The sequence below is a fragment of the Gopherus flavomarginatus genome, chromosome 9 (genome assembly GCF_025201925.1).
Source record: "Gopherus flavomarginatus isolate rGopFla2 chromosome 9, rGopFla2.mat.asm, whole genome shotgun sequence".
NCBI lineage: Eukaryota > Metazoa > Chordata > Testudines > Testudinidae > Gopherus > Gopherus flavomarginatus.
This window is the reverse complement of record NC_066625.1, coordinates 74,329,706-74,357,016: the sequence shown is the minus strand read 5'-3', so window position 1 is coordinate 74,357,016 and position 27,311 is coordinate 74,329,706. Positions and strand designations below refer to the sequence as shown.

Below are 27,311 nucleotides of genomic sequence, written 5' to 3'. Positions count from 1 at the left end.
TCCATTGGTACAGCTCGTGGAAAGGCCATAACGTTCAGAACCAGAGGGGATCGTTCCCAAACTTTAGGGTTCAGGGATCCCAGTGTGTGTGTGGGGGGGGGAGGGGAGTGGCATTTGAGGAGGCTCCAAACCCTCGGGTCAGAGGCTGGCTCATATGGAAGAGCTGGCGTGCTCCCAGATCTCTCCCAGAGTCTTGGGGTGCTAGGCCTAGGCCGATCTCTGCCTGGGCTCCCTCCACAAAGCTCGGCTCTGGATTCGAACTTCCCCGGTCCCTTTGGTCCAAGCCGACGTCGGGCAGACAGTGAGCGGGCAGAGTGAGAACTCAGGGCGGGGGCGCCTGGAGGGGCGGGGAGCCCTGCCCCCCCGGGGAAGGCGCCCTGCCCAGCCGCTGCCGGGGGAGCGCAGACAGCATGGGCAGCAGCGCGTGGCTCTGCCCGCCGCCCGGCCTGCGGGAGGCGGCTGCGCGAAGCAGGTGGGGACTCGCCGCCGCCAGCTCCGCGGTGCAAGGGAGCTCCCGGGAGAACCCCCCAGCTCCCGCCTCCCTGCCCAGCGCGGTGTCTGCGGGAGGCTGGTCGCTGCCCCCGCCGCTGGGAGAGGAGGTTATGTAAGGGGAGGAGGAGGAGCAGGACGGCTGCAGCCGCCGAGCAGGCACAGGGAGAAGCCGCCGCCCGCCCGGCTCTCGGGAGAGTTGCTGCAGCCGCCGGGGCCGGCCCGGGATGCGCAGGAGCTGAGGGCGCCAACAGCCGGCGGCCGCATGTGCGAAGTTGGGAGTCGCCCCGCGCCCGCCGGGGACAGAGGCGAGAACCCCGGGGGCGCGCCAGGGCTGCAGGCTGCGGGCGCCGCCGGGGACAAGTGCCGAGACATGGGGTGAGTGTCCCCGGGAGCCTGCGTCCCCCGCGGCCGCTGCCTTTCCTTCCCGCCCCGGGGGCTCAGGTCGGGCTGTCCCCACCTGCTGCCGCTCCCACGGGGGTGGGGGCTCTAGCGAGCCGCTTGGGGCTCGGCGTGTTGAACTTGCAACCCGGGGCGCGGCCAGCCCCCGCTCGCGGGTGCCGCGGGGCGCTGTATTGCGTGGGGCAGTTTGTATCCCGGGCTCCTGTGCCTGGCTCCGAGCCGCCACCCTGCCAGGCTAAGCGGGGTCAGCGCTGTTCCGGGGTCAGGCTCCTCTCCCGCAGGGGGGCTGAGTCACTCCCCGGCACGGGGCGGCTGGAGGGGGCTCGCCGGGGACAGAGCCCGGCTGTCTGCAGCCGCGGGGCTGGAGAGGAGCGTGGAGCGGGGGCTAGGGGAGCTTGTCCGCGGACAGGACTCGGGTGCGAGCTGAACGAACGGGGAAAGGCGCAGATCGGGAAACGCCAGAGAGAGCCCGGCAGTGGGAGACAGAGAGCGGGGCTGGGTGGAGCGCGAGCAGGTCCCCAATACTTGGTGCGCTCTGGCTTCGGGATTTGGTCGTTGTGGCCGAAGTAGCGCAGCAAAGATTCATTTCTGGCTGGTGGATTGAATCTGGTCCGGGGGCGTTTACACTAGTCCTAGGACTTGGCTTGGGCCATGATTTCTTTTTGGTTTCTATCTTGTTAGTTATTTTTGTTAAGGTTCTCGAGGCCTTTGTATGAGAGTTCCCAATGAAAATGTATTTGCAGTGTGGTTGTTGCCCTGTTGGTTCCAGGATATGAGCCTTTCTCTGTTGTTGTTGTTTTTTATGTTTTAAGTCTATTTTTAAAAAAGCGTTTTAGTTCATTAAAACACTTTTATGAAGTGCTTTGAAATCCTCAGATGTGCAAAGTATTATTATTCAGTTTAATGTTTTTAAATGTAGTTTAACTGATTTTCATGCTGTCTGATAAAATAGGATCTTGTAGAAATAATGTGGATAATCAAAAATAAGTATAAATGTAAGAAGGGGGGCAAAATTGTTTAAAATTTGAAGATGTTAGTTTTGCTGTTAGCTGTAGAATAAAACCTGAAGTGTGAAGAAATGTCCTTGTAGCAGATAAACACTGAGGTATGATTTAAATGGCTAAAATGACTGAACAGGTGTCTAAATTATAATGTGAAAGATTTGTATCTTGAAATGAGTAATCTCTTCATATGTATAAACTCACTTAAAAGCAGACAATTTATTTTCAGCGACTCTATGGTGTAATTCAGCCAGAGTACTAAGTCACAGAAAGCACACAATAAACTTGTCCAAACATTATTGTTTGTTATATTTAGATAATTGTTTATGAAAGATTTCTCTGTTTAAACGCACAAGATTTTGGTCTGAGAACATGCCCCACTGGACAACTCAGTTTGGCATTTCAGAGAAACTAATAGTGCATATTTTCTACCCTCTTGTTCAAATTACAAGATATGAAAAGTAAATACTGTGCTTTAAGGAATCTGTAAACTAAAATCTTAGAAAGCAAGAATTTTTTTAAATTTTTTAAAAAAAGCATATCTTTTCAGTGTGAACTATGCCTAGACTTGAAATCGTCTTAACAAGACTGGAAGGTGGTATGCTGGGGGGATTCCAAAACCCACACATCATTTCATTTGCTATATTTGCTGTATGTTCTCTTACAACTTTCCTCTTCTCACCCTCATGTGGTGAGGAATCATTCTTTAATTTCTCAGTTTACTTATGCCATTTTGGAACTATGCAAACTCCCACTACAGAATTTATTACCGTATCACTGAAGTGGCATAATTTGCAACAGTTATGCTAAAGGTAAATAATATAAACATGAACAATTAAAAAATACAATGAATGTGCCTGATTTTGATGCAGAGAACTTTTGGAAAGAAGGTGGGAGGAGGAAGTAAGTGTGGGGTGATATAAGTGGATAATGATCAGTATGCTACACCAGAAATTCTCTGATGGGCTTATCTTCATTAAGTAAACATTCATTTAAAAACAAGATAGCATCTTGCCTTTCAAATTAGAAAAGTAAGTTTCAGAATATGAGATGATGCAGTGCTGTCTCATTGCATCTATAGATGGACAGAAAAATGGGTCTGAAGAACTGCCCTATTCATCTCAGTTGGGTGGCCAAACAATATTTTCATTGTCATCCTTGTTAACTAACTTTAGCAGAATATTTTTTGCTATTCTAGCATGAGAACTTCAATAAAAACTAGAAAAATATCTTTTAAGAAAAACAGTCTGACCTAGAAACAGGGAATCCATATTCCACAGAAAAACTATTCTTTAAAAGTTCAGAAGGATTTGAAGTCTACTAATCCACTTGCAGATTGCTATTTGTACTTCTTGTGGATTTATGGTATTACCTAGGCTATTTTGCGTTAGGCAAGCCTATATAAATACAAGGTGTCTCCACCAGTGTGCCTGATTCTCCACCCATTCTTGCACTAATGCAACTCAGTTTACGCCAATGAAGTTACTTCAGGCTTATACTGATAAGTGAGAGGTGAATCAAGCCCCCAGTTCTACATTTTCATAGTGTTTGTGGGCTGAAGATTCCATCTGTATTATCAAAACCCAGTCTTGGATATAATTATATCTTTGTATGGCCTCATGCACAGTTAAACTTCAGTTCAGTTTTGTAGTGTAGACAGGATTGAACCACGTTATAAATAATGCTAAAGCAGCTGTGGCATACGTAGTGCAGTGGTTCCCCCTTACCCCCCCATCTGAAGGGCCAGTCCAACCCTAAGTGGCGCTGCGACTCCATGCACCAGGGGCCAGGTTCTAATGCCTGGACTGGGGAGCCGAGCCTACTCAGCTCTGCCGAACAATATTTGCTTCACTCAGGACAGAGGGGTTTGTGGGTCAAAGTGAGATGGTCTTGTGATTCCCTAGGGGGTCACAACCTGCAATTTAGGAAATGCAGGTCTGGTGAAATAAATACAGGCTTGGGAGTGAAGACGCTTTGATTTTATTCCCAATTTTGTCACGTGTATATTAAGTGACCTTGAGCACATCGCTAAACAGCTCTGTGCCTCAGTTTTGCCATCTGGAAAATGGACATATTAATGCTTATCCATTTTTGTAAAGTGCTTTGAGATGTACATTTTTCCAATATAAAAATGCCAAGTATTACCTTGCTGTTTATCAGTGTTATAGACAGTCTGGTTTGAGAATACTATTGAGTTCTGTCTGTGGTGCAAGAACAAACTTTAAGTGCTTAGGACACTACTTGTTCCAGCTAGGTCCAGTAACATGGCAGGTTTTGATAAATTTACATGGGACCTAGTCAGGATCATATGGAGGTGGAAGCTTGCTGTGAATGGGGGAGGGGAAGGATAGAAAGGGGAATGAAGGAAGCTACTGAGACTTGATGGGACTTGGGCGTGGAGGAAGCTGGCTGCAGGCTGGGATGTGGCATCCTGGTAGTTCCTACTGCTGTTCCTACGGCGGTTCTTTGGTGGCTGTTGCCAACTGCTTTGTGTCACTGCCCCCTCTGATCAGGTGCCAGTGGCTTATCCTCCACCCTGGCAGCTGGTGCACATGCTCCTGCCCATCTGCTGATCCAGTGTCTTGCCAGAGTGGCTGGAAGGTGGGTAGAGCAGAGGTGTTACTGCTGGCTCCCTTCCTGCCAGCCTGATCTCCTGCGCTGCAATTGTGGCCACTCCATCCCTTCCGCTGGGTCCCGCTCTCACCTCTGTGAGGTAGTGTGAGGGCAAAAAACATTGAGGGGGCTGAAACATACATTGTCCCCTCCCTCAATATGTTGATTGCAAGGGTACTAGCCCCATCTCACCACCTGGTTCCTCCTCCCCTAGTTCCTCATGTGTAAAGTGTGGGAAGAATTTGGCTCATAGTACTTAAAATTGTTTTTGTGTGGTTGGCCATTATTAATATGTACTGTTCCTGGGTTTGGCACTGAGTAACACTATAGAAGTATGAAAACTGACAGCTATCTGAACTGTGCAAAACTAGTTATTTAGCTCATTAGCATAAATTTCCTGTGATGTGAGAGATCTAAAGAAGCAAAATTACTAAAATGTATATTCAGCTAATCATGAGAATGTTGCTCTTATATAAAATGTTCCCTGAACAAAGAGAACTGGACTCCGAAGCCCATGGAAGTCCATGCAAAGTCAAGTCTTGTTGATTTCCATGGATTTTGGATCTGGCCCTAATGTTGTTTACATTAAAGAAAAATAGTTCTTTTTCCCCCAGGGCTAATTCCCCATCCTTGCAATCCTACAGCTGTGGTACTATTGTCTCAATAGTCTGGCCAATGAACTTGAACTATTCCCAAAACACTGTATATCAGGCTTCCAATGTCCAAGACTTTTTTTTAAAAATCTGAACCAAGGGTCGGCAACCTTTCAGAAGTGGTGTGCCGAGTCTTCATTTATTCATTCTAATTTAAAGTTTTGTGTGCCAGTAATACATTTTAATCTTTTTAGAAGGTCTCTTTCTAGAAGTCTATAATACATAACTAAACTATTGTTGTATGTAAAGTAAATAAGGTTTCAAAATGTTTAGAAGTTTCATTTAAAATTAAATTAAAATGCAGAGACCCCCCTGGACCGGTGGCCAGGACCCAGGCGGTGAGAGTGTCACTGAAAATCAGCTCACATGCCACCTTTGGCACACATGCCATAGGTTGCCTACCCCTGATCTAAACATATCTCTTGAGTTATGTCTTTTCACACCTCAGCAAAGAACTAAAAAGCGAAGAAAATGGCTAGCTTATCTGTTGCTCAGATTTCTAAACTATATCTGCTAATCTAACAAAGAATACCTGTTTCAATTTGACCTCAGTTTTTTTAAACAAAAAAGCTAACGTTCTATTGTAAAGGTGGCACAATTTAATTATTAAAATGATTTTAAAAGATATTGGCTACATTTTCCCCTTTCTGTAATCTAAGACTCTTTTTACCTTTTTAATTTCCAAAATACACTTGCAGTTCCCTTTAATTTTCCAGATCTCTCGCTTACAAAATGTTGCTTGTTAGTAGAGAAGTGACAAATACCCAGTTTGGATTAGAGTTATACATCGATTCTTTGCCACTGAAGATGGTGGTGTTCATATTTGTTGAATTAAAATTCAGCTAGTCTAAACACCTATTAGCAATGAAACATAATTTTAAAGCCCTTTTTAATAAAGCATTTGTATCAAAATGAATTAACATCCAAATATTAAAACACACTACAAGGAAACACCATACAAATTAAATGCAAAAATGTACATAGAAAATAAATGGTGAATTATCTTGGTGTGTGAATTAATGTAGTTTAGTTAATATGGAACTATTTGTTATACCCACTTCTGCAGACTGAGGAACTGGATTTTGCATAGGGGTGAACTGGGAAGGAAGCATACCAATACTTCTTTCTTCCTCCATCTCTGGAACCTTGTGGCAATCCCTTTGTTGAAACTCTCTGTGGACTGAGATCAGGGGGCTATGGAGGTGAATGGAGGTATCACAACCTTAGTCCCAGATTTGGACCTTAGCGTCCAAAATATGGGGGTTAGCATGAAAACCTCCAAGCTTAGTTACCTGCTTGGACCTGGTACCTGCTGCCACCACCCAAAAAATTAGAGTGTTTTGGGGGCACTCTGGTCCCCCTGAAAAACCTTCCCTGGGGACCCCAAGACCCAAATCCCGTGAGTCTCACAACAAAGGGAAATAATCCTTTTTCCCTTCCCCCCTCCAGGTGCTCCTGGAGAGATACACAGACACAAGCTCTGTGAATCCAAACAGAGTGAATCTCCCTCTCTGTTCCCAATCCTGGAAACAAAAAGTACTTTCCTATTCCCCCAGAGGGAATGTAAAATCAGGCTAGCAATCCAACACACAGATCTCCCCGATTCCTTCTTCCCACCAATTCCCTGGTGAGTACAGACTCAATTTCCCTGAAGTAAAGAAAAACTTCAACAGGTCTTAAAAGAAAGCTTTATATAAAAAGAAAGAAAAATACATACAAATGTTCTCTCTGTATTAAGATGATACAACACAGGGTCAATTGCTTAAAAGGATATTGAATAAACAGCCTTATTCAAAAAGAATACAAATCAAAGCACTCCAGCACTTATATTCATGCAAATACCAAAGAAAAGAAACCATAGAACTTACTATCTGATCTCTTTGTCCTTACACTTAGAAACAGAAGACTAGAAAGTAGAAAGTACTTCTCCAAAGCTCAGAGAAAAGCAGGCAGGCAGACAAAAGACTTAGACACAAAATTCCCTCCACCCAAAGTTGAAAAAATCCGGTTTCCTGATTGGTCCTCTGGTCAGGTGCTTCAGGTGGAAGAGACATTAACCCTTAGCTATCTGTTTATGACAGGAGGCCAGGCTCCATTTATTCAAGAAGGAACTATTCTTCACAGCATGCTCCTCTCCAAAGTCCACTGGTATTCAAGCAGATATCTGTGCCTAAGTAATGCTGCTTGAAGCTGTATTAATGTGGGCTCCATGCCTGCACCCATCTGGGAGAGAAGGCCTGGGATGTCTGGCCAGTGGAGAGAGCCATACTACCATGGCTGAGGAGGTCAGAAGAGTAAGAGGGTTGATGTCTAGAGCAAGATGAAATTTTTCAACCAATTTTTTGTGTGCGAAATGTGCAGATTTGGGTCAACCAAAACATTTTGTGACTTTATGTCAATCTCACCAAATTGTTTTGTTCAGGAAAAAATACTTTTAAAAAATGCTCTGAAAAAATCAAAATGTTTTGTTTCTACATTTTTGAAATAAAACCATTTGACTTTGGTTTGAAAAAACTTTTTATTTGAAATTTCCTTCAATTTTATTAAAATGTTAAGTATGAAAAATCCTCAATCTAAATGAAATGTTTTATTCAACCCAAAACTATTTTTTGACACTTAATCACCATATATTTTGAATTTTTTTTGTTTTGGATCAACCTGAAACAATTATTTTCTGAAACGGCCAGACAACCAAAAAATGAGTTATTTCCCCATCTCTACACGGGTCTACCATCAATGGGACTTAATGTAAATTCTGGTTCCCTGAAGATCATCTGGTTTTGTGAGGTTTGGATATGGCACTTCTTGCCCCTTTCCTGCTCCTCAAAAGCCCCCTCTCACTTCAAAGGATAACTAGCTGGAAACTCCATCAGGCAAAGCTCATCTAGTTTTTGACATCTCTCCCTCTCTTGTTGGTACGTCTGCAAGAGGGTACAATTTGGTCCTGTTTTTTTTCCCCCATTATGTGATGATATTTAAGAACACTGTGAAGTGATCTGCCTTCTTCCCCTCTGCTAGCAATATGCTCTTACATCTTTCTCCTAAATTATTCTTTAACTGATTAAAGAATGCCAGCAGAATGGAGGGAAGTGGCATGGGCAGCTGCCACATATTTCTTTCCTTTTTGTCTTTTAGTAGTGTTGGATGGAATCCTATGGGTGAGAGTGAATGAGTTGTAAAAAGATATCAATGGAAAAGGTACAGAAAAGGGCAACAAAAATGATTAGGTGTATGGAACAGCTTCTGTATGAGGAGAGATTAAAAAGACGGGGACTTTTCAGCTTGGACAAGAGACCACTCAGGGGGCATAGGATAGTGGTCTATAAAATCATGAATGCTGTGGAGAGAGTGTTTACTCTTTCACATAATACAAGAATGAGAGGTCACCCAATGAAATTTAAAACAAACCGAAGGCAGTACTACTTTCCACAACGCACAGTCAACCTGCTGAACTCATTGCCAGGGATGTTGTGAAGACCAAAACTATGGGGTTCAAAAAAGAACTAGAGAAGCTCATGGAGGAGAGCTCCATCAATGGCTGTTAGTGAAGAGATGGTCAGGGGTATAACCCCATGCTCTGGGTGTTCCTCATCTGTGACTGCCAGCATGTGGGCAGCAGGGGATGGATCACTCGATAATTGCCTGTTGTGATCATTTCCTCTGAAGCATCTGGCATTTTCTTTTTACGGATACAGACTAACACAGCTGCTACTCTGAAACCTGTCAGAAGACAGGATACTGGGCTGGATGGAGCTGTGGTCTGACTAATGTGGCCGTTCTTATGTTCTTATGGTTGGAGGGTCGAGTTTGTGGCAGAACATGAGAGAGAAATCACAAACAGGGTTTCTGTTCCAAAATACTGACAGTTCTACGTTTGAGAGAAAGATCTTCTGATCTTTATTCAATAGATGTACCCCATTTCCAAGAAACAGTGAGGTATCAGAGCTTGTTTCTATGCCATACAGTAAAAATTGCTGGTCAGCCAGAACAGAACCCTCCAATGAATTCTCCAATGATTAATGTTCTTCCAGCAGTTATTAATAGCTTTCATGTTGTTGTTGTAGCAGTTATTCAGACACTCAGCCAAATCCAAGAAAACTATCAGTTCCTGGACACAGATCTCTGCTGTAGTCCAAATCTGTATGAGGTGTATGCCAGGAATAAAGCCAAAACCATTTCCACCCAAGTGAATCACTACAGTGTCCAGTAGATCATAACATCTTAAGTCAGCTGGTTAGGCACTGCAGAGTGGGCAAAACATGAAGCCCATGCAGGCTACCACTCTCCATCCCAATGGCCCTGTAGTGAGCAATCTCCATGTCATGGTCTACTTCTTGCTCTCCCACAAACTTTTTGCAACCTTGTTATTCAAGAATCCCACAGAATCCACATGTTGGCAACCTTGGCATTACACACATTTCTTTTCCCTCAATAGTCAAGGTGCCTGTGCTGTGAGTTCCAAAACTTTCCACCACGTCTCTTTGGAAACATCACATTAATCTGCATTGAGGTAAGGAAGGAACCATTTGCTCCCTTCCTCCCACCTGGAGGCTAATAAAATATAGATTTTCTCAAACAAGCAATCCAAGGCTTTCCTACCAACTTTCCTCATTTCCTGTCCCCTCCGCAGCTGCAACCCCTCTTCCTGCCCCCCCAGGCCTTTCGCCCCATCTCCACACACACAATCATCTGTTTCTGACTCTTACCCACCCGATGTAACAGAAATTTTGGTTACACTGCCTGATGATTATTCTGCTGTGTTCACACAGTAAGCCTCCCCATAAATAACACATCATAACAGAGACAACTTATAGCAAGCAACATGAGTTGACACATTCCTCTGAACTACCCAGGCAAGCATAAAGGGGCTGCATAGAAACCTTCTCATGTGTTTTATTTTTTTAATTGGTACGTGGACACTGTAATCCCTCCAGACTGCACATCTGTGCAAGTGAAGAAGTGAACATGTTCTTAAATACCATTCTCAGTTTGGGTCCCCCAAAGATTTAGTGGGTGCCATGAACTACCTTGGATAAAAATAGACAGATTGATACAACTTTGACCTGCATCACACTAATAGTTTGATCCCTCGCTCTGCACACAAAAAAACCCATCTGGAAACTTTTTGAGAAATGACTGTTCTCTTCACAACCCCTAGCTCAAATGACCCCAAGTTTGGGACACTCACCTGATCTAGCATTCTCCTGAGGCAAACCAGATTTAAAAGGAATCTGACCAAGCATGTCGATTTTAGAGACTTAGAAATGTTGACCTTTAAATTAATGTAGTGAAGCAATCTTAATTATATTGGCGCTGCTATGCCACTTTAGTAGGGTATTGCAGAGGAAATTCACTTTAGCCCTAGTTTAGCTCCAACTGAAGTCAATTAGAGTCGTGTTTGTGTGTGTGTGTGTTTTATTGACTTCATTGAAAAGTAGATTGGGCCATCCATTGATGTTGGAAAGAGCACCTTGCATCACTCTTGAACAGCCTTTTCTGGCCAACTGACAGAGCAGCATAAAGAGGCTCATCCAGACTTCCTTTGGTGGAGAAGGAACATCACTGTGTGTTCAAATCCAGCCCAAGTTGGTAGTGAGTGATCTGATGGCTTTCTGGCCTATGGGAAGTGAGTTGGTGGTTTTGGTTCAGGGCCTGTCAGTTCTCATGAGCCCCGTTTGCATCAAATGTCATCCCAGCTGGTGGTGGTATTGGCAGCCTCAACAAAGGGACTGAAGATAGAGTGGATATTGAAGCTGATTTACTCTCTGATTTGGGATGTTGGTTTTAGGCCAGAATTGAGGCATGCTGGTGGATGCTTTGGTTACCTTACTACCTATACTGTACCTCTTATGTGGATAGTGGCTCTGATGGTCCATAGCCTTGCATCTTGCATAATCATTTGTATCTGTGCAAAGTGGGTCTAAACTGCTGCCATTCTGATATTGAGCATTTTACACACACTTTGCACAGATATAAATAACTTTACACAAAGTGCAGACCAATGGAGAATCAGACCCAGAGAACTCTAGGGGCAAATCTCTAGGGGGTAAATTCCTGTCTCCATTAAAGTGAATGGGAAAACTCCCATTGTCTTGAGTAGGGCCCAGAATTTCACCCCAGGATTATAGAAGCTTTAAAATAGCTTTAAAAAAAAAGAGTTAGTAGGGAAACAGGAAAGTCTTAGCAAGGGCTTGTCTACGTTTGGGATTTTGGCACTGGTGTAGTTACCTTGGGGTAGCTGCATTTGTGCAAACCCCTAGTGCAGATGTACTGCACCAAAGTGAAAACTGACTTGCACTAGTGTGGTTTACTCTTCTTTCCATTGCAGGCTACTGTTTGCACCAGTGCAGTACATCTACATTAAGAGTTTGTGGTTGTGCAGCTACACTGATATTACCATACCAGTGCAAAAATCCTCACTGTAGATAAGCCCTAAGTGAAAGAGAAACCTGACATTGGGAAGATGTTGAAACAAAAATGCAGAAAATGAGCAGAAACAAGTGAAAGGGAGCGACTGCATGCTATTCAGAGACAGAAGTGGGGGCAGAGGCACTGGGAGGGCAGAGTAGAGAGAGAACTGTAGGCAGCGTCTGCAGTAGAGAATTTCAACAAAAAATTCCCACCACTGGTACCATTGATTCCACTATACTGGTGGGGAGTTCAGCAGATATTTCCACTAGTGTAGACAAGGCCATAGAAGAAGAATGAAGAGAGAAAAGAGAGAAATTGAGAATAATTTAATTTTAGAGAAGAGATCACAACTAAGATTTTCAAGCTAATAAATTACCACTGTACATTTGATTGACACTTGAAAGTAGCTCCTAAATAAAATATCCTCCCCAAAAGATGGAATATCCCTCAAATCTCTCCTCAGGTGTAAAAGGATAGGCTCCTGACAAAAATGAAACCCGGAATGAAATGCTGAAGACAAGTGACCATTTAAAATATTAAAGCACTCCTTTCAGTAGAGAACAGTTTTAAACTAGGTCAAGCTTTGACAATGTCACTTTAATTTCTCAAAATATAGTCTCTCTATGACCAAGTTGGGCAAAGTGCAGCAATTTATGTGGAGAGAAATCAGGATAAGAGGATGTTAGTCTGTTTCTGTTCATGGATTTTTTTAATCATTTTATATTATGTTCAGATCTAAACATTACTGTAATACCTAGAATAAATAACCTTAGCCGTAAAATTAAATTTATGAAATATACATATTTTTGAAACAGCTGCTGTTGTGTGGGAAGTTCTTTGGCTTTCTGAAGACCGGTAAATAAATGATCAAATCTCCAACTCTTTTTCGCCCTGAAGTACTGTTAGTCGTGTTTGTGGATATGGGTATCCTTTCTGCACCTACAGTGTGTGACTTGAATTGTATTTTGGAATTAGCTTGTTAGGATGTAAATGTGCTTGAGGGAACATAGGCTGTTAGTACCAAGGAAGGTTATTGAAGCATCATAGCTGCATGTCATTCAGAACAGGCTAGATAAGGCATGAGTAGGGATTATGTGTAATATTCCTGCAAACTGTAGATGATTACACTGGACGATGCAGTTGATCTTTTCTGATGATCTTTTCTATGACTTATGCTCGCTGTTCTCTACCTGCTGTAGAATGAAGGTTTCTTCAGTGCTGCCTGCTGCAAAGTCACACTGCTTAGCATGTGTGATGCTAGTAGCCTTCTGCTTACCTCTGACCTTATCACTGAGGTTGAAACTGGTAGGGACCACTGTGCCCTCTGCATCACTCAGAGTTATTTTGTAAGGTTAGTATTACCACTGGGATCAGGATTAAAAGGAAGCAAAATATTTGTCACAATCCACGTTTAGGAATCTTGGTGTTTTTAAAAAAGAGGTGGATGACATCACTGTTGCTGGTCTGCTTGGATGACTCAGATGAGAGAACCAGCTCTGCTGTGTAGGTGTGTAGGATTTGCAGGTTTGATGGTAATTTTATCCTTTCATGCTTATAGCTGGCAGGACTGGGAGCTTTAGCTGGAAAACGACGACAGCTTTATCATGGAGAAGAGGGAGTGGATTTAAAACAGAGAAAAACAGTGTCTGACTATGAAGGCAGGCATAAAAAGGACTACTGCTTACCATGCAAAATCGCTCATTTCGCTGTTAACTCCTCCTCCTTTTCCCTTCTAAATACCCCTCAGTGTAAGTCTGATTGCTTTCAGCCATTTGTTGTGACTTGTCAAAATACAAGACTGTAAGCATTTTCACAGAGGAACTGTTTTGTCAATTGTTTTTATTTTTATTTTGTCCAGAGTTTTCAAAGGAGCCTAAGGGAATTAGGGGCTGTTGTGATAATTGGGCCTACAAAGGTAACCTATTGTGAGATTGTGAATTCAACTGTAAGACATGAGTCAAATGTTATAAAACATCACAATAATCTATAAGAACAAAAGTTGGTGGGAAAAGGTACAAAAGGGAAACAGACTGGATTAGTCCAAACCAAAAGGCCTATTGATATAACTCAAGGACTGTGTTAAAATCATGCCAGGTAAATGAGAGAAGTGTGAGATCAGAAATCAATGAACCAAAATCGGTGTGTCTGGAATTAGGTTTCGTTGGTAGACCTAATAACGAGGGGATGGGCTATTCCACCCATCAGTCCCTTAAAGGAAGAGACTTCGGGGAGACAATTTTGCTATAGGAACAAGCTTCTCCATCATGGCTGCCATCTGGCTGGTATGTGACCGCCATGTCCAGTTTTATATGGATTTGCTGGTTGCCAGAAAAATAATTTAATCTGCTGGCTTTTTTTTCCATGGGTCTAATGATTTGCATTATCACCACAGTACACTAGGATATCTAATGTTAAAAGTTTCCGTGTCCAGCTAAAGATGCTGCAGTGTTCCCACTTCCACAGTTTGTGATAACAGATCTAAACAGTTGGAAATACAGCAGCCGTCTGCCCACTAACATGCAAGCGCACTAAGCATGCGTGTGTGAGAGAGAGAGAGAGGGTTTGAATCACCCGAGAGTGAGGAGACATGCAATGTTATCAATCTTGTCTATATGTGTTCTCTCTCTAGATACTAGAAGTGGCTGTTCAAGGAGGGGAGCCACTGAGTTGCTTTGTGGTTGAGGTTGCGATGGGCTGTCCTTGTGTGTGCGCGGGGGGGGGGGTGCGTGTGCAATTTTTGCATTTTAAAAGTGGTAATCCTCCTGCCACCCCCACCATTTCTAGGGACCCCCGACCTTCTTCATCTTAATCCTGAAAGACGTCCTGATCAGAGAGAGGGACCCAGATGCTGCTGCCACCTTTACTAGCTCTGGCTGAATCCTGAGCATCACTTGGGATGTGAGACTTCGCTGTCTGCCCTCCCCCGATGTGTTCTTTTCTTTCCTCCACCTTATTTCTTCTCTTTCCAGTCCCTCTCCTTTTTCCTTCTGTCTGATAAGAATCTGTCTTAGCTGTCAAAGACTATATATTTTGCAACAGTGTTGTAAACCAGTGACCAGACAGTGGCAGCTAAAAGCAATGCCCTAAACAGCACGATGCAGGTACAGAGTTTGTCAGGTCTTTGAGTGGCTGATAAGACCGTGTGCCGTGCCTATGTTTTTCCAGCTGTGAGATTGCAAATGAGTCAACAGCAGAGACAGAAATTGCATTTTCTATCTTAACTGTTCTTTTCTTTCCCCTTTTGTATGTTTTGTTTTGTCTTCCTGGAAATGGAATCTTACATTTCAAAGACTTTAACTGCTTTTTCTTTCTTCTCTGTATCTTTAATAAAAGGTTGAAAGGATATTTAGTGGTGTGTTTGCTATGGTCCTAGGCAAGCTGAGATCTCTGTATTCCAAATTAGGTTTAACACTGTTTAACATTGGACAATGACTGGGTTATGTTAACACCTTTGACTCTTTGGGCCCATTTATGCCATGCAAATTAGTACAACAGGGCTCAATCCCCCATGAAATTCACTGAGAGTTGAGTGCCTAACTCACTGGAAAATCCCAGCTTTCATGTATGCACGTGACCTAGCACAAGGGGACCCTGATTCCTGACTCGGGCTGCTAGGTGTTGCTGTAATACAAAGGACAAACAATAGTAACCGTGGTTCTGCAACCTATTCTGACAAGACCAGGCTCTTTTTTTTTAGTAATTCAGGCAGCAAAGGCCTTTTTGGAATGAGTTAGAAAATATATAGCAGTCTTGTAAAACATATTTTCATAGGCCATCCCTAGTCTTGTTCTGGATTCCTGGATGTGGACTATTGGAATGTTATGTCCCCGATTAAGATTTGCCTTTTCCTTTTTGTTTGAGCAATGTGGTGAAACAGCGGTATAGCTGCAAGTGGGATCAAATGGCCTCTTGTGGAGCAATATACTTTTTTCAATGCTATATGCTTTAGAACTAGCATGTAGCCTAAATAAAAGGAAACCACTAGGTTTGTTATTTGGAGGTAGAGAGTATTTTTGTTTTCTATGCTTATTATTGATTGATCTATTTTCAGAGAAAGGATGGAAGTGTGGTAATAGTGGGGAGTATTCAGTGTATTAAGCCTTTTTCTATGAAAAAGTGTTCTTCCAACAAAGTAGAATCCACATGCTCTTGTTCACTTTCACTAAAGTTCCATGAAATTGAATCTTTGCATTTGGGAAGTTGCGCTAGAATCTAACCCCCCCCTACAACTTGAACAGCTTATTATCTCCATTACTTAGTCCCTCTCTCTTTTTCTTATACAGATACGTGTAGTTCTGCCTCTCACTAGGAATGTGTTACACATAGCTAAAGATCTCTCTTTAGTCATTAACCTAGGAGTGTGTGTCCTGTTTTGTGATTTTGCAAAAGATCTATATCAGCATTTGAAAAAGAAGAAAAAATATTTTGACCGAGATTCTTCAGCCTTTAACTGAGCAGAACTCTAGTGAAGCTAGTGGGAGTTCTGCTTCATTAAGAACTGCAGAATTTTTTTTTAGTTATGAAACTGAAAATGGGAGAGAAATCCTGCATGATGATGTTATATATTGTGACGGGTTGGGTCACAGATACCCCTTTGGCACTGCCAACTGATGTGCTGGGTCTGCCTCTGAGCCCGTTTTCCCGTGCAGTTTACAACTTCACTACCTTGCCTTGTTTGAGCCAGACACGCTTGCCTGCTACAAACACAGATCCAGGTCTGAACCATGTCCCCTAAAAGCTGCAGGCTTAACTGAAAACAGCTTAAAAACTGCTCCTGTCTATAGCACTCAGATACCTAGTTCCCAATGGGGTCCAAACCCTAAAAAAATCCATTTTACTCTGTATAAAGCTTATACAGGATAAACTCATAAGTTGTTTGCCCTTTATAACACTGATAGATATGCACAACTGTTTGCTCCCCCAGGAACTAATACTTGCTCTGGGTTAATTAATAAGTAAAAAGTGATTTTTATTAACTATAAAAAGTAGGATTTAAGTGGTTATAAATAATAGAACAAAGTAAATTACCAAGCAAAATAAAATAAAACACGCAAGTCTAGGCCTAAAACAGTAGGAAACTGAATGCAGGTAAATCTCACCCTCAGAGATGTTCCAATAAGCTTCTTTGACAGATTAGCCTCCGTCTAGTCTGGGTTCAGCAATTACTCACACCCCTGTAGTTACTGTCCATTGTTCCAGTTTCTTTCAGACATCCTTTGGGATAGAGAGGCTCTCTCTTGAGCCAGCTGAAGACCAAATGGAGGCGTCTCTCTCTTGTGGGTGGAAACTCCTCTCTCCCCCATGTAGAATCACCACTAAAAGATGGAGATTTGGAGTCACATGGGCAAGTCACATGTCCATGCATGACTCAGTTCTCTACAGGCTGAGCCATTGCCCACATGTTGGCCTGAAAGTTCCCAGGAAAACTCAGATATGGATTGGCATCTGTCAAGGTCTGTTGTTGACCAAGTACTCCCAATTACTTGAATAACCCCCTCACACTGTTGACCAAATCTGCCTTACGTGCTTTCTACAGTAAACACTTTAAATACAAGCATAGCGCCAACACGCATAACTTCAGATATAAAAATGATACATGCATATGAGTAGGATGAATATATTCAGTAGAACATAACCTTTGCAAAGATATGTTACATGGCATATCTAGCATAAAACATATTTCAATTATGTCATATTTACATTCATAAGTATATTTCTATAAAGCATTATGGGGTGCAACGTCACACATATAATTTCATTTGGGGGAACATCTGAAGATCCCAGTCAGGAACAAGGGCTGCAGTGTACAGGCAAATAGTACTAGGATGGCCCCTGCTTCAGAGGGTTTTCAGCATTCGACCTTTCTGCTTCCTCACTAGCTCTATCACACCTCAACTGCTAGAACAGGGCCTCATCCTCCCTGATTGAACCGACCTCGTTATCTCTAGCTTGCTTGCTAGCACACATATATATACCTGCCCCTGGATATTTCCATTACATGCATCTGAGGAAGTGGGTATTCACCCACGAAAGCTCATGCTCCAAAACGTCTGTTAGTCTATAAGGTGCCACAGGATTCTTTGCTGCTTTTACAGATCCAGACTAACACGGCTACCCTCTGATACTTAGCCCTATCTTATCCACTTTACCTCTCCCCACTGGTGGCCTGCCCTTCCAGGAGAAGTGTAGGGCAGTGTTCCGCAACTTCTAGCAGTTTATTGAAAAATTACACAACTCCATTAAGGGCAAATCACTGGCAAGAAGAAAGCTGAGACATTTCTCACTTGTCCATTGAGGTGCTACAGAACAGGCAAGGTATCACCTAGTATGTTTTAGGGGTGGGAGGGATGTGATCCAAGTGGTCACTTTGGGGAAGATGTAGGTCTATATAAAATGTGTTTCTGGGGGCCTTTTATGAATTCAGTATTTGTAGTAATGATTCCTTCACTTCCTTCACCCATTGGAATTCTATTGTCCGTAAATGAAAGGACCAAAGGGATTTAATTGACTAAGACATACACAGCACCTAATCAAACGAGTGCACTCTATGCTGTTACATAGCTGGAGGTTTAGTACCCTCTGATAAGCTTCACTTTAATCACCAGCAATGAGTGTTGATTATTGCAGTTAAAGTGACACTGCCAATATAAAACTCATTAGTCCCAAATTTATTACCATCCATAGTTATAAGCCACACCTAAGGTGACTTGACTTGAAAGAAGTCAGCAGAAAAATATTTTTCTGTATGTTTTTCAGTTTCTTTACTTCATGCATTTGATAGGCCTCGTCATATTCATTGTTTCTCATGTGTAGCCCATCATGGGAGTTAGTTATTCCTTTATTGAAAACACCCTTGTAAACATCAATGAGGGAACTGAAAAACCCTTAGAAAATGTACTTAAAGGGATCTTCTAAAAATTTCCAAACAGACTATATTAACAAGTGCTAAAAGTGGATACCGTCCCTATCAAGCCAAAAACAGAGTGGGCTTGACCCCAACTGAATGTGACACACCCCAAATTCTGGGAAAGTCAGATCTGAACTTGAACCTCTGTCCCATCTCCATATAAAAATAAGCAAAATAAAAATGAAGTAGGATCTGATTTGGTGCTCCTTGAGCGTTCAGGAATTGAGCCCTTGAAAGTCTTTCAAAAGAAAAAAATGTTGCAGCTACTTCAGTTTCAAAACCCATTCTTTGCCCTTCATAGACAGACGTTGACTGATCAGGGAAAGATTCTGCCCCTTGGAATCCAGGTTTCTTCATGGTTCCTTGTGCCTGTTCCACTTTTTCCTGTCCTCGAGGTTCCTGGGGCAATGTCTGGGTATGTGTGAATGTTCTGCAGTTCCATGCTGTATCTTTTTGAAAAGCTCGAAGGACGGGTGTCTTACTGGTGAATCAGTAGCTCAGGGCTTAGCCAAGTTTAAGCCTAAAATCACCATGTGCACTCTTGGGTTCATAGACAGGATACTCTGGATTCTCCTTGAATGCTGCCTGAGGCATTTCTACACAAATATCTTCATGTTGGATCTTTGGAGATTCCCCAACCCCAAGTTAGACCTGAGCAGCTACTCCCAGGATCCTCAGACTGATCCAGTAGGAAAGATAACATATCGACTTTCAAATGCTGAATTAAGATCTTGATCAGACAGCAGCTCATGACTCTCCAGATGTCTGATACAGTGCTCAGCCATCCCAAACTTCTTCTGGAAACTATCTCGCTTTCTACTGTGCTATCAGAAGAGATCTTAACATTCACTAGTTCAGAACCAGGGTATTTTAACTTCTTTCATAACGATTGTTGTAAGTAAACCTCTTGAGGTCTGGCAGCTCCTTTTCCATGCCATCATGGCTACTACTGGCTGCTTTCCTCTGCTGAGCGGACCTATTATGAGTTTTTCCCTCTTAATGCAGTAAGCTTGCATGACTGTATTTTAGATTTATCACATCTTGGAACCTTTCTCCATGGCTTAGAGAAGAAAATTTCAAATTCTTTTGGAGGAATAGTTTATATTTTAAACTTCATATTAGGGTACCAGAGTAAGAAGCTGAAATAAAATGTCTTGTTCATTTTGCATTCCCCGCCAGACCTCCTTCACCTGAATTTTTAATTGAAATCTTTCTGTCTGAAGGAAGTACAGAAACTCTGTGTAACCCATAAAAGACTTCTCTTGTGAATTGTAAATGTTACATTGCAGCGCTTAGCAACACATTTTCAAATACCTATTAACACAGCATAAATGACAGAGTATGACATAGGACTGTAACGGAAAGAAGTCAAGATGCTCTATTTCATGACCTCTAAATTATTTGTCAGCAAAGCAACATAGACACACAACTATTACAAACAATTTAAGATGGATTGGTAAATCTGTACTTAAAAGCGTTGCCTGTTTGTTTTGTGATGTCATGAATGAATAGGCTCCATTAATTCGTGTACTAGATAGTCTAAAACGGGGGTGGTCAACCTATGGCACATGTGCTGAAGGCGGCATGTGAACTGATTTTCAGTGGCACTCACACTGCCCGGGTCCTGGCCACCGTCCAGGGGGCTATGCATTTTAATTTAAATTTAAATGAAGCTTCTTAAACATTTTAAGACCCTTATTTACTTTACATACAACAATAGTTTAGTAATATATTATAGACTTATAGAAAGAGACCTTCTAAAAATGTTAAAATGTATTACTGACATCCGAAACCTTAAATTAGAGTGAATAAATGAAGACTCAGCACACCACTTATAAAAGGTTGCCAACCCCTGGTCTAAAATACGGTTTCATACATGTGAAGTTCTAGACACAATGATCCCAAAGACATTCCTGATGCAAGCAGACTAGTATAGCAGGGTCCAAAGTGTTAAAAAGATTTCCTATTCCAACTTGACTCTTCCTGCAGGGCTGCCTTGCCGTGCTTTTATTATTATTATTATTCTAGCAGAGAAATCCTAGAAGGTAGTTTGGGGTAATTGCATTACCTCTCCTAAGGGTTCTCCCCCACAAGATTCCAACTTATCACCCCTTCTCTCCAGTGTGTCTGTGGACCATTGGGAGTGTTAGTGAGGAGGTGTGGGTTGAGGTATTTTGGATATGCTAATGACACTAGGTGTAACTTTCTGTGTCATGCAACCCAGAGCATGTGTCTGAAAGCAACTGGAGTGTGGATGAGAACCTGTTTGGAACTTGGTAGGTGAGGGAAAACAGCCAGAAAATGTAGCAAACTTTATATTGGTCCCCTCTGAGGCCATATGTTCACCTTTGGTCAGTTGAGTACACAGTTTTGGGACCTACTTAGACTCAAATCTTCTGTTGGACAAGTGTGGGCTGGATTCTTTGGTCCAGAGAAAGGAGGAGTTTTGCTTCTGCTATTCTTATCTCTCTTGGACTATTTTAAATTATTTGTCAAGAGCGCTGAGAGCCTGGGGCAGGAGTTCTTATGTTTTATATATTGAAATCAAAAGAAATAATACAACGTTAATGGAGAAGGATAGTACGGTTTTAGGTTGCAAGTACAGTATTCTTTACTGAAACTCTCCCAAAAAAGTTTACTTAAGTCCATAAATTGAGCATATATTCTACTTTTATTTTTTTATACAATTTTAATTGCCGTGGAAACTCAATATGTGAGTGGCAACCATGCTGGGGTGTTCTGCTGTTTGTGAGCCCCATGTTCTTAACTTGACTCCTAATAATTTCTTAAGTCTTATTTATTAGAAGAAAGACCAGATGGTGGTGATTGATATTGAAATTGACAAAGATATGATAAAAATGTTACATTTAAAATAATGTGGTTATGTACAGTATTTGTTTAGAGACAATGTACATTTTGGGCAGTTCTTACTTGCCTAACCAAGACTTACGTTATGAGCTGGGTTGGAAAAATATTGGGCTGTCTCTGCTTCACCTGAGACATTTCTGCAAGGACATTATTTTATTGGACAGGGTTCTTTTTAATAAAACCCTACATTTTAAAATGCGAATCAAAATGTTGCAGGTATGGCATAGGAATAAAATATCTTTCTGTTCATTAAACAGCTCATACTTTTCTCTCACCTATCTTGTTTGATGGTGATTATCTACAAAAACCTTTTTCAGATGCCATTCAATGGTATCTGAAATAACCTGGGGAATGTGAAGAGATGACAGCTATTAAACATTGCAAAAAATATGTTTTTATTGCCAGTTCTAAGAAGAAAGAGGTCTCAGGACAGTTCTGAGAACTGATCAATCATAAAAGCAGAGGAGGAGGAGGACTGCCTGGATTTTTGTTAATAGCAGAAATTTATATTACAAAGATTTTTCATGCTGTTGTTAAATACAGGCAATATGCTTTGTGCTATACAGAACACAAAGGAAGCTGTGTCTTTTGCACAAATAACTGAAAACATATCTATCTGATACCTGTGGTATTTAGATCATTGCCAGTGCCATCCCATAGTATTGATAGTAATCCTAGATATTAACTACAAAATTAGCAAAGTGACAGGCTATGCATGCAATCATTTTGCTAATAACACCAAGGGCCTGATTCTCCTCTCACTTTACACAAATGTTATGACCACATAATTCCATTGATTTAACTGGAATATACTCTTGATAGATGCTGGTATAACTGAAATCTGAACTTGGTGCTCAGTGTTATCTGCAATATTGTCAACATGAAGGAAAGTTGAGGCCACTGGGGTGGTGATCCACAAATAGACACACAATTCCTGCTGATTTGGAGAGTGGGCAGCTTGAGGGAGGAGAGCTAAGAGGAGAAGGTTTTAAAATATTTAGTCTTATTTCATTTCATTAAAAAAAATCTCTGTAGCCCCCTAAAGTGTTACTAGTGACCATTGCAAATAAATTAACACATTTATGGTAGGCTAGTGCCCGGATAGCTCTGAGAATTGTTGATGGGATATGGAGCTTCTCGGTTCTTGGTGGTCTGGTTTAAATGTGGCCCAGATTAGTAATAACTGATAACTGCCACCATCTGTCAGTTTTTCAGTGGTGTGCATAGAACGTGATTATGAGGTCTTAGTTAATTTCCTAATGGATGTGTCCACATCACGACTGCCATTTTGTTAGCAATTCCAGCAGAGAAGCCACAGACTGAATGGGCTACAGAGACTGACAACCGTCATATTTGTAGAGGCAGCTTGTCTCTCGAGGACAGTACTGAGGCACATCATTAAGGTGGTGTGGGGAAACCGGCACTGCTACTGCCGATGTTATATATATCCAGGGAGGGGGAGAGGCCATTGAGTCTGTCGCTTGACATCTTTCAAGAGTAATGCAGTCCACCTAAAAGGCAGGTAATGGTTTGTAATAGTAGAGAACTAAAAGTCTGAATGCACAGGTCCATTCATTTCCATATTTCTCGTCTTCCTTTGATTCTTATAGACTCATAGACTCATAGGACTGGAAGGGACCTCGAGAGGTCATCGAGTCCAGTCCCCTGCCCTCATGGCAGGACCAAATACTGTCTAGACCATCCCAGAGAGACATTTATCTAACCTACTCTTAAATATCTCCAGAGATGGAGATTCCACTACTTCCCTAGGCAATCTATTCCAGTGTTTAACTACACTGACAGTTAGGAACTTTTTCCTAATGTCCAACCTAAATCTCCTTTGCTGCAGTTTAAGCCCATTGCTTCTTGTTCTATCATTGGAGGCTAAGGTGAACAAGTATTCTCCCTCCTCCTGATGACACCCTTTTAGATACCTGAAAACTGCTATCACGTCCCCTCTCAGTCTTCTCTTTTCCAAACTAAACAAACCCAATTTCTTCAGCCTTCCTTCATAGGTCATGTTCTCAAGACCTTTAATCATTCTTGTTGCTCTTCTCTGGACCCTCTCCAATTTTTCCACATCTTTCTTGAAATGCGGTGCCCAGAACTGGACACAATACTCCAGCTGAGGCCTGACCAGCGCAGAGTAAAGCGGAAGAATGACTTCTCGTGTCTTGTTTACAACACACCTGTTAATGCATCCCAGAATCACGTTTGCTTTTTTTGCAACAGTATCACACTGTTGACTCATATTAAGCTTGTGGTCTACTATGACCCCTAGATCTCTTTCTGCCATACTCCTTCCTAGACAATCTCTTCCCATTCTGTATGTGTGAAACTGATTGTTCCTTCCTAAGTGGAGCACTTTGCATTTATCTTTATTGAACTTCATCCTGTTTACCTCAGACCATTTCTCCAATTTGTCCAGATCATTTTGAATTTTGACCCTGTCCTCCAAAGCAGTTGCAATCCCTCCCAGTTTGGTATCGTCCGCAAACTTAATAAGCGTACTTTCTATGCCAACATCTAAATCGTTGATGAAGATATTGAACAGAACCGGTCCCAAAACAGACCCCTGCGGAACCCCACTTGTTATACCTTTCCATCAGGATTGGGAGCCATTAACAACTACTCTCTGAGTACGGTTATCCAGCCAGTTATGCACCCACCTTATAGTAGCCCCATCTAAATTGTACTTTCCTAGTTTATCTTAATTGTGGTGCCAAAGTGTGAACTTGCAAAAGCACAATAAGTATTTCTCACCAATTGGTGCTTCATCCTCAGTGACTGTGTAGTTGCACTCTAACACCAGGCACTAATTTTTGATTATAGCAACTATGATGAGTACAGGTTTTAGCTCGTGGTTCAATAGAATTTACTCACGGAAGATAGAGGAAAATGGTGCATAAACTTTGCCTCTCCTGACAAAGAAAAACATCTGCTGCCACTTGTTGATTAAGTAGCAACTTGTATATGCTCGACACTTTCCAAACAAATCATTCTTGTTACACAGGACTTGTGGAATTTCCACATATGTTTCAGAAGAATGAAGCAAACAAAAGTTTGTTCTGAAATGTTACATGGAAATTCTCTTTTATTGTACAACATGGGTTTACTATTTTAGCATAAAACAAGCCCTATTAAGAATTTGTGGGTCTGACTCTGCCTCCATATACACTGGTGTAAATAAGAAGTAACTGTAATGAACTGAGTTACAGCTGTGGAAAGCTGATGCGAGAGGAGAATCAGGCCCAATTTGTTTAGCTCTCTCTTGTGTTTAGGGGTTAAATTCATCCCAGTGCATGAGGCATGTAAAATGTCCTATGCACTATATAAGCCCCACAATAAAAGAATAAAATCATAGATAAGGTCTTATGCAGACAATCTCCTTTGGAATGAATATCACTCTGATGTATTATCCAGAAACAGTTTGCTTTTGGTAATATGATAAGAGAAACTCTTAATGCTGAAGTAGTTATGTGGCTTATCAATTCTGCTGTGTACAGATCCGGAGGTGTGCCAGAGCAGTACATGAAGAAGAGAGGCAGGCATAGGTTGCTTTTTGCCACCCTTCTGGCCCTCTGAACCTGAAAGCATCAGGTGCCAACTTGATTCCACCAAGTGGCTGATTTAGCTTATGCTGGCAGTAACACCCAACTAGAGGCTGTTTCACGGGCCTAGGGTTGCTAGAACACAGTCCCATACCCTCTGGCGAGGCTCTTGTGTTGGAGGCAGAAGTGAAAGTAAGCCGGTACGGTACAGTCCGGCATACTGGCAAGAGCCGGTACACCATGCCGGACTGGACCGGCTTCTCCAGCGGTGATTTAAAGGGCCACTGCAGGGACCCCCTGGCCCTTTAAATCACCACTGGATCTCTGGCAGCCAGGCTCAGGCAGGGATTTAAAGGGCTTGTCATAAACAGATAGCTAAGGGTTAATGTCTCTTTCACCTATAAAGGGTTAACAAACAGTGACCTGCAAACACCTGACCAGAGGACCAATCAGGAGACAAGATACTTTCAAATCTCGTGGAGGGAAGCCTTTGTTTGTGGGTTTTGGGTTTGGCTTTGTTCTCTCTGGATCCTGGACGAGACTAGAGGTGCAACCAGGTTTCTGCCAATCTCCCTGCTACAGTCTCTTATCTATTCAGAATTGTGAGTAAGAAAAAAGGTGGTTATAGTCTTTTAATTTGTTTTCTTATTTGCATATGTATACTTGCTGGAAGTAGCTTAAATTGTGTTTCTGCTGGAGAAAGTTTCTTTCTATTGTTTATAAGTTGAAAGACCCTGTAACTGTTTACCATCTATAGTGCAGAGATAAACCTTTTACTTTTTTCTTTCTTTTTTATTAAAAGTTTTGCTTTTAAGACCTGTTGATTTTTCTCTCCTAATTAAGACTCAAAGAAATTGAGTCTGTATATACCAGGGAATTGGTGGGAAGCAAGGAGGGAAAGGTAAATTTGTATTGCTTCTGGGTGAGGGGGAGAGAGAAACTTGATTTCTCTGTGTTGTGTTTCAAGGAATTGATTCACGGTATCTCCTAGTGTACCCAGGCAGGAAAGATCTGGGAGGAGGTAAAGAGATGGGAGGGAATGGTTTATTTCCCTTTGTTGTGAGACTCAAGGAATCTGGGTCCTGGGGTTCCCAGGGAAGATTTTGGGGGGACCAGAGGGTATCAGGCCCTAAAAATTCCTGATTGGTGGCAGTGCTACAGAATCTAAACTGGTAATTAAGCTTAGAGGACTTTATGCTAGTACCCATATCCTGGACGCTAAGGTCCAGATTTAGGAACTATACTTGACAGGGCCCAGAGTTCTGGCCCCTGCGGGGAGCCCCGGGCCCTTTAAAGTGCCACCTGAGTCCCGGTGCGGGAGCTCTGGCGGCGCTTTAAAGGGCCTGGGGCTCCCCGCAGCAGCCAGAGCATCTGGCCCTTTAAATCACTGCTGGAGCCCCGGGGCTCCTGCAGCCGGGCTCAGGCAGGGATTTAAAGGGCCCAGAGCTCTGGCCCCTGCGGAGAGCCCCGGGCTCTTTAAATCACTGCTGAAGTCCTGCCTCCCCTACCCTGGGGCAGTGGCAGCAGAGCTTCAGTGGTGATTTAAGGGACCCGGGGCTCCAGCCACCACAGGGAGCCCCGGACCCTTTAAAGTGTTGCTGGAGCCCCGTTGCCGGAGCTTGGGTGGCACTTTAAAGGGCCTGGGGCTCCCTGCAGCAGCTGGAGCCCTGGGACCCTTAAATCACCACCAGAGCCCTGCCGCCACTGCCCCGGGGTAGCGGCTGCAGGGCTGTGGCAGTGATTTAAAGGGCCCAGAACTCTGTGGTGGCCAGAGCTCTGGGCCCTTTAATTTGCCCCTGAGCCCCAGGACTCCCAGCTGCCTCTGCAACTGGTAGCTCTGGGGTGATTTACTTTAAATCTTGAAAGGCCCCGGCTCTTCTGGTTGAGGCTATGCCCCCGATCAGGACTCAGGTGTACCAGTAAGACCTTTAAGTTAGTTTCACCCCTGGCTGGAGGTGGCAGGGGCAGATGAAGTGGAGACCCCCATGCAAGAGGAATTTCCAGCTGGTTGTTCAAGCCAGCTTTCCATCACCTTTGCCCTGTTGAAGCAGCGCATCAGTGCTGAAGATTTGGCCCTTAGCGCTTTTAAAAATAGAAACAGGACTGAAATAATTTGGTTGAGTTTGAAATCCAGTTCAGGATCAGAGAAGGATTAGAAAGAATTCTCAGGGAGAAAAAATAAATGTGCAGACTTCATTACAGCATAAATACCATGTAGTAAATATGGCAGCTAAACCAAAGGCAAGGCATCAGTGGTGAAAATGAGACATTATCCTCTGGCTGTACCACCACTATTGTACTCCAGCTGAGGACCCAATGTACAAAGCCAGTTAGATCAATAAGTTTGTTGCCCTAAGGCCATGGAGTCTACACTAAACTGGAGGAAAACATTCATTTCTAGTGTGCTTAAGGTTTG

General features: G+C 42.7%; 1 protein-coding gene across 1 annotated transcript in view; it reads left to right on the top strand.

Moving 5' to 3' along the window:
- The first annotated feature begins 754 nt into the window (after window positions 1-754).
- HOMER2 (homer scaffold protein 2) overlaps window positions 755-27,311 on the top strand; it is a 116,381-nt gene continuing 89,824 nt past the window's right edge. The window contains exon 1 of the mRNA XM_050966661.1: window positions 755-867. Within this exon, the coding sequence (XP_050822618.1) occupies window positions 755-867 (113 nt within the window). The remainder of the gene's footprint in view (window positions 868-27,311) is intronic.